The 8,343-nt window shown below is 36.6% G+C and overlaps 1 protein-coding gene across 1 annotated transcript in view; it reads right to left on the bottom strand.

Annotated features, from left to right (window-relative positions):
* The window catches only part of dlgap4b (discs, large (Drosophila) homolog-associated protein 4b), a 106,207-nt gene that overhangs the window by 20,423 nt on the left and 77,441 nt on the right, over positions 1 to 8,343 (bottom strand). Inside the window, exons 5-7 of the mRNA XM_016489245.1 lie at positions 7,290 to 7,516; positions 3,320 to 3,467; positions 938 to 1,175 (exon numbers count right to left, since the gene is read on the bottom strand). Of these exons, the coding sequence (XP_016344731.1) occupies positions 938 to 1,175; positions 3,320 to 3,467; positions 7,290 to 7,516 (613 nt within the window). The remainder of the gene's footprint in view (positions 1 to 937; positions 1,176 to 3,319; positions 3,468 to 7,289; positions 7,517 to 8,343) is intronic.

Below are 8,343 nucleotides of genomic sequence, written 5' to 3'. Positions count from 1 at the left end.
TCTCTCTCTCTCTCTCTCTCTCTCTCTCTCTCTCTCTCTCTCTCTCTCTCTCTCTCTCTCTCTCTCTCTCTCTCTCTCTCTCTCTCTCTCTCTCTCTCTCTCTCTCTCTCTCTCTCTCTCTCTCTCTCTCTCTCTCTCTCTCTCTCTCTCTCTCTCTCTCTCTCTCTCTCTCTCTCTCTCTCTCTCTCTCTCTCTCTCTCTCTCTCTCTCTCTCTCTCTTTATATCTCTCTCTCTCTCTCTCTCTCTCTCTCTTTCTCTCTCTCTGCTTCAGATGTTTGCAAAGAAAAATACTACTGTTTTGTCAAATTACCGGGGCTAGTTGTCACATGGTTTTATTTTTCATATTTGTTTTTTAATGATTTATTTGCCTAAAAATACCTATAAAAATGGCAGGTTTCATTATGACAACTTATACTATAGTGGGACAACCATAAGCTGCTGTCGGGGCAAGTTGTCACAAAAGGTGTGTGTTCAGTGTTTCCTCTATCCTGTGCAACAGCAGTGAAAATGTTGAAACATTTTTTTGTGCACTACAGTTTGTGTATATGAGTTTTTTAATTTTTTTTTAATTGTGTGTATATATTTGTGTATATATGATCTAAAAAAAAAAAACCTCAATATTCATTTAGAAATATATTAGAAATATTCACTTGAGTGAAAATGATTTAGTTCGCTACATCTATAAATACTGGGCATGTTTATAATAAAAATAAAAATGCATATATATCAATGCATATATCAAACTTCAGCTTATTTTGTGTTATTAGATCAACAGCATGACTTAACTTTTTCTGACAGGACTCCAGTCAGTAATACCATCAATTCTTGAAATTCTTTTCTTTTTAAAATGTTCTCCTCTTTTTGTAACAGAAACACACCGGAGATGTTTTATTCTCTTTATTCTCTGAACACTGGTCACGTGACGTCTGTACTCACCGGTGCTGTTTCTGTAGGTGCGTACGGTCGTTGTGGTCGTGGGCGGCGGTGAATCAGAATCCACTGACGCCGTGTCGTCGTCTTGAGAACAGCCGGCCTGAATGGCACGAAGGTAACTATGGCTTCGGGAGCGGAAGCATGTGGGCATGGGCATGTCAGGAGGATCGCTGCATCGTGAGTGAGGATGCATGTCTTCCAGCTCATCTCCATAATGCTGGCTCAACTCCATGTCTCGCACCTGCTGGGACAGTGGCAGGTGATGTGGGCTGGCATGACTGGAAAATAACTGTGACGGGTGCATGGCTATGTTCAGAATGACATTACTGAATACTGCGCAGTATGCATTATATACACACTGGCCGCCAAAAGTTTGGAAGAATTAAGATTTTAAAATGTTTTTGAAAGAAGACTTTTATGCTCAGCAAGGCTGCATTTATTTGATCAAAAATACAATAAAATCAGAATTATTGTGAAATATTATTACAATTTACAATAGCTGTTTTCTATGTGAATATGTGTTAAACTGTAATTTATTTCTGTGATCAAAGCTGAATTTTCAGCATCATTACTCCAGTCTTCAGTGTCACATGATCTTCAGAAATCATTCTACAGTTGCTCTGATTTTACAGCACAGTTTGGAAAATGTAGTAGGGCATTCATGTACTGCATTCATACTATCAAAATGCAAATAAATATGTAATAATGAAAAAAACACTGCATAAATGCAATTATACAGAAAATGTGCAAACTATGCGCAGCATGCATACTGCACAAAGAGTAGTACACTATTCTGAACACAGCTATTAAAGTCTGCTAAGAAGTTAGTAGAAATGCACAGTCAAAATTGACAGGTGACATCAAGAAGTAGGAAGATTAAACATTCTAGTATTGTAGCTATTATATTTGGTTATGTGTGTGCGTGTGTTTGAAAACCTCATGAGCCCAGAGCATTTGTGTCAGTTTAAAGCTGCAGTCCGTAACTTTTTTTGGTTAAAAATGATCCGAAATCAATATTTGAGCAAGTACATAACCAGCCAGTGTTCAAAACTATCGCCTTACTTTAGCCCGATTCACAACGGTTAGCTTATAATAATGTTTTCTAATTTGAGTGGTACGGGTAGGTTTTCGTGGGAAATTTGAGCATGGCACTGCATCATTACGTCACGTCTGTAAACAAAGAAGTTGTCCCGGCTACTAGACTATCACATGTGAGGATCCTGCAGGCGGCCGATCGCTTATAGCCTTTTCTCACAGCAGCCGGAATAATTAAATGTATCATTTTGATGGCGGATTGTAATCCAGAAAGAACTATGTGTTTATGAAACTATAAAATTAAATTATATTCCAGTTTTAAATGTGCTTCTGATTACAGATAGCCTGGGATTACAATTGGAGATTAGACTGTACAGAAATTGAAATCTACTCGCTTATACACACTATACTCATAGTCACGCAATGCTGATGTTGTTTATGAAACACATGTGAATGAAATTAAATTATATTCCAGTTATAAATGTGCTTCTGATTACAGATAGCCTGGGATTACAAAGATTTATATTTTAAAGAAAACCAGTTTGAAGGGAGCATAATTTGCTTTTTGGGTTCAAAGAATTTCTGAATATGAAATTCGAAGAGTATGACAATTAGACTAGACTGTGCAGAAATTGAAATCTACACGCTAATACACACTATACTCATAGTCACCAATGCTGATGTTGTTAACATTAATCATTTGAGAATAAAGTATAACAATAATAATCATTTGAACGGTTTCATGTGATATGAGCTAACCAATCTTTAGATTTAAACACCATTGGTAGCGAGATTTACGGTAATGCTTTTTTCCTCAGTTGGTCAGAACAAACGTGGCAGACTTGTTACTTACTTGTTCAGATGGCAATATACGTCGAAAATGCTTATTTGAGTCATATATTCCAAGACGTAGGCTAGAATCTGTGATTCCGAAGTACAGTAAATATCCACACCGGTGCAGCGACTGACTGCCACACATATACTCTTCAGAACATTAGATTCATCCGCGCTGGAGCCGTGCCGACTCAACAACCCACACAAGCTAGATAATTCCACACATAGCTGCAATTCCAGGTTTCCAAACAGAGATGGCGACAAAGAGGCAAAACTTACGGACTGCAACTTTAATTACTTATTAGTCGTTGAGCTGATGCATTTCTCTAAGCTGTGTGAGCTGTGATGGACCATTTGTATAATCTCAAATGTCACAAGTGACACACTGATAAATCAGCCCATTTCTTAAGTTATTTAACAGAAAGACTGTCATTATATTCAGTGCAAATTACGCATCTTCATCCTCATCTGCTAGTCGTGTCCTATAATGAACTCAAAGGTCATGAGGGGTCTGACCTGACTTATGCAGCTGCCGCGTCCCAGCGTGCTGCAGCCCTGACTGAAGTCGTCATCATCCCAGTTTGGGAACGGAGAACTGCCTCCGATGCAGTCCAGGTTATCCAGACTGCGATTCCCAGAGTACTCTCGCAGAGAAGGAAGACAGCTGAGGACAGGAAGGGGACCGGGGTCACAGAGGGAAGAGAACAGGCAGGAGATGAGAGAAAGGACAAAAGCAGCGAAAAAGTGCTTTATTGTCTATTACAGGGGTTTTCAAACTGGGGCCGGGGACCCCCAGGGGCCACAAGGGAGTGCTGGGGGGGCCAGTGGAAATATTTAGAGGAAAAGTGTAAAAAAACAAAATAGAAATAGAATAAAAGATAAAAAAATAAATGTATATAATTGCAAGATAAAAATAAATAAAAATAAGGTGAAAATAAATAAACAAAATTGGATTTAACAAATTAATAAAATATATATTAATTTAAAAATAGAAAGAATTGTAAACTATTTAAATAAAAATAAAACATTAAATAAATAAAATAAACCAATAAAAGTGAAACAGTGTAAAAATAAATAATAAAAAAAGATTAAAATATTTTTAAATATATTTTAAAATATGTAAAAATAAGATGGAAATTAACATATAAATTAAATCACATTTAAATAAAAAAATACAAATAAGATTAAACAAAAATAAAAATTTGATTTAATGAAATAAACAGAAATTAGATTAAAATAAATAAATGAAAGTAATAAATAAATAATACATCTAGTACAGTACTATAATGAGTAGAAACAATGATTATGATATAAATTTTTCACAGTATAAATTGGTTCTTTATAAAAGACACTATATGCCTTTTTGCTATTAGGATGGGGGTCCCTCGCACGAGGATGATTAAATTTGAGGGTCCGTGGCATCTAAAAGATTGAAAACCCCTGGTCTACTATACAAAAAGCACATGGAAATGGAGAAGCTGTAACAAAACTACTGAAGAAGCATTTACATATTAGGAAATGTACCATCTTTCCAGTTTTTTTTTTTTTAATGAACCCATCCATCTTTTCATCATCCATCCATCTATCACAGCTGATTTGTGTCATTAGCCTGGTGAACACAGGAGATTGCTGCTCTAAAATAAAAACCACAGTTTCCTCAAATAGTTTGACGATCCAGTCAGACTGAAGCAGCACAGCTAATGACCAATCAGCAAAGTACTCCATTCTAGTTTACATTCAGTGTCCAATCAGAGCTCTTATAGCAGTCAGGGTGAGCATTAGAAGCGCTGAGGAGGCTTTCTCTCTCTCCAAATCGCAAACCACTTGTCTGCAATGGTGCAATGCAACCAAAGCCCAAACATCGGATCTGTCCACAAATGTGCTGTATGGAGAAAACCACCTCAGACTAAACATCTCAGAGTAGGAGAACTGTTTCAAGCATTAATAGTGACCAATAGTAAACCAATTTTCAATCAGCACTCCTAATTTGAGAGGAGTTCAGGAAAGCAGCACTGGTGCGACGACTCCTTTGTGCGGTCAGTGAGGAGCTGCGGTCGGTCGGACAGATTTCTCCTCACTGCACTGACCTGACAGAGCGTCCGATCTGCTGCAGGGTGCTGATGCTGTGGAGGGGGGACCAGAGAGCCTCCAGATCCCCCTGCAGCATCGAGTAGTCCAGCAGACGGCTGGAGAGAAGGCAGGGTTACAGGGTGAGACGGGGAGGAGCTTACAGTGCAGAAAGAGGGCGGTGCTTAAAACAGAAGAGGCGGGGCTTCAAACCAACAAGTTTAAGACATTAAAGGGAAACTTATAGAAGTTGAAAAACACACAGAGAGACAAACACTATGTTCAGAACAGCATACTAACATACTGCTTTTACTATTCCAGCACTACATAGTACTGTGCACAATATGCAACAATTCTGTATGCATATAATACCTGAATAATGTACTATATTTGCTCACTATGCAATGCAATTAATAAAGCAGCAGTCATTTTTTAAATCTATTTTTTGAATCATTATTTGATTGAACTGGCAAATATATTTTTACACAAAATTGAATTATTATGACAACTGGATGCTACTCACATGCATGGTGAGGAGGTCATGTGACAACAATATAGCTTATTATCCATATTATGTTTCATTTACTTTTTTAAAGTTTAATAATGTTTAAAAAATTGTTTATTTCATTTGCTATTATTAAAAATAATAATAATCAGAATACAGTGTAAACTGCAAAGTATTTGGTAAGCAATAAGCTAGTATGCCATTGCAAACATAGTCTAAACAATCAGGGTTAGGAGAGGAAGGTAAGAGCTATTAGGGACAATCTCAGCAAAACATGAACACAAAACTGAAAGTATAATATAAAAAAAATATTGCACAAAAATCCTATTATTCTACAATTAATAATTCTATTATTTCTTTATGATTTTTAACAAAAACTTAAAATAAAGCTAAAATAAAAATAAAATGTGAATATGAAATGAAAAACTTTAACTTAAAAACTTGAACAAGAAATATTGACCTCTAAAATAACTAAAACTAAAATAAAAAAATAAATAGAAATAATAAAAATTAAACAAAGCACATAACAAAATAATTAAAACCTACACTATAAGTCAAATGAAAACTGAGAATATAAAAATAAAAGCTCATTCAAAATATAAATAAATACTACTGCAGTAGTAGTATATATTTAGTAAAATATTTAGTTTTACTAAAACAACACTGCACTCTAATAAAGTAACGAGATTCATCCTGAACAGACACAATATTTGTTTGATTTAAATCAGCATAAATGAAACGCAGCACAACAAATATAGCAAATACTTTACAATTTATACTAAACTCCATTATTGTTTGAATGAGACTTCTTGATGTCAAATTTGATTTAGAACCACATTTAAAAGTGACCCAAATGGATGTGGAAAAAAATAAACTCGTGTTTTTGCAATTATTTCATGTACAACCCAACCCAGTGGAAAAAAAATAAATAAATCACAGTTGGTTGACAGTGCCAATAGAGACTTCATGTCCATAAACTAGCAACTTTACTGCTCAAGACCAAAAAGATGAGATTTCTTTACATGTGAGCAGCAGAAAGGTTGTGTGAGGCTCAGCATATGCAGGAGGAGAGAGACTAGCTGTGCTTAATCTAGCAGATGAACAAGCACAGCTGGATTCTGATGCATGTATGTGAGAGAATCAACACCGATAAACTCATCCTGATCCAGAAGGCATGAAATAACGGAGCTCACACCTTAGATGGGGTCTCTGGCGTCGTGGCAGACCACCAGTGAGTGTTTCTGTGTTTGTACCAGTGTTAATTTAGATTTAGTTTTAGTCATAGTCTTTTGACTAAAATGCCATTTAGTCTCACTTAAGACGTAATCAACTGTGTTTATGTGAATACTCGTCAAAACGGACAATTCGACATCATTTTGTGTGCAATTCTCCGTTCATGCGACGCGAAAGAGTACTCGCTCGCTGTGAGAGGCGCTTTCTGTGTGTGTGTGCATCAGTGTCTGCGCTCAGAAAACCAGACCGAGTTGAGTTCTCTCTTGCATCGTCAGATTTATCCATATGTCTGCTCTTCTCTTACTCCCACATATTGAAATTTTTGAGCGTTTTATGCGACGTGCAGCAAGTGTATGTTAGCTTATGTCCCGCCGGTTCATATGTACGCATCTAACCTCCGAACCACGCAGCAGATTCGTTCTGAATGAATCTCTTTCCAAATCGTCCCTCCCTAACATTTTCGTCTCGTTTTTATTCGTTGACAAAAATGTCAATAGATTTACGTCATAGTTTTTGTCATTCAAAAAGAGTTTTAGTTCGTTATCGTCTCGTTGTCGTCGGCGAAAAAAATTACGAAAATGATTTGTCAACGAAATTAACACTGGTGCATATGTGAGTTTTGTTTTAATAATGAACAGAAACAATATGTGCATGTATTGATCATATACTGTGTTGACTTACTTTCTTGAGGGGAACTGGTCACTTAGTGATTGCTGTGTTGCGCGTAAGTAGCTCTGCCTCCGTGCGGCACATTTCGGCGAGGGTTTGGGACTCCCGTCGGAGTCGTCGCTATCCTCAAGGTCGCCCATGGCTTTGACGTAACTGCCGCTACGCATTCGTCTACAGGGGATCTCGCCCATGGGCCCGCTTCGGCCCAGAGTCCCCGTCCAGTCGCCGGTGGACGGCATCTGAACAAACATCAGACAGACACTGCAGATGCACATTCACAGGCCTTCTGATTTACAGACTACAAGCTTCACAATAAAGCTTCCAGAAGGTGGTTTTCACAGTAATGCCATTGAAAAAGCATTTTTGGTTCCCCAAAGAACCTTTAAGTGTTTTTTTTCTTAGTGTGAAGGACATTTTAAAAATGTAGTAGAAAAAAAGTCTAGGACAAACATTCAATGACATGACAAGACATGACTTCTGAAAACTGTATCAGAAAGAATTGAGTTTATGCTTAAAACAAGAAAAAAATATATTCCAGTGGGGTCAGAAATATAAACTTAATTCAAATGGAAACATGTTTACACCAGAAAACAAGACTTAGTGTCTAATGTAATTTTGCTGCTTATATATCTTAAATATCTTCTTATATATCTTGGTTCAGATATTTGTAATGGAGAACAAGACAAAAATATTAAGAAAGAAAATACACGTTCTTCTGTGTTTTCTGTAAAGCCAGTCATCTAAACTGCTGTACTTGATGGTCATCTATTTTTGTGTTCTCATTTCAGATTTAGCCCCTAATAAACAACACATTAAGAAAATAAAACACCCCATTATAATGCGGAATTCAGACAATTAATGTGTTTAAGCGTTAATTTTATGTTAGATAACACTTATTATAGTTCTTGCAACAACAACATGAGATTTGAATCTCTAATGCTTTAAAAACATCATAATATGCCAAAGTGTACCATATTCGTGGAATTTGTCTGAAAGCTACATGATAAATAAAACCCTGACACACACACACACACACACACACACACACACACACACACACACTCAC

This window comes from Sinocyclocheilus anshuiensis, unplaced genomic scaffold (genome assembly GCF_001515605.1).
Source record: "Sinocyclocheilus anshuiensis isolate Anshui unplaced genomic scaffold, SAMN03320099.WGS_v1.1 scaffold1753, whole genome shotgun sequence".
In the NCBI taxonomy this organism is placed as follows: Eukaryota; Metazoa; Chordata; class Actinopteri; order Cypriniformes; family Cyprinidae; genus Sinocyclocheilus; species Sinocyclocheilus anshuiensis.
The sequence above is the reverse complement of the archived record's forward strand: the minus strand, read 5'-3'. Positions and strand labels throughout refer to the sequence as shown.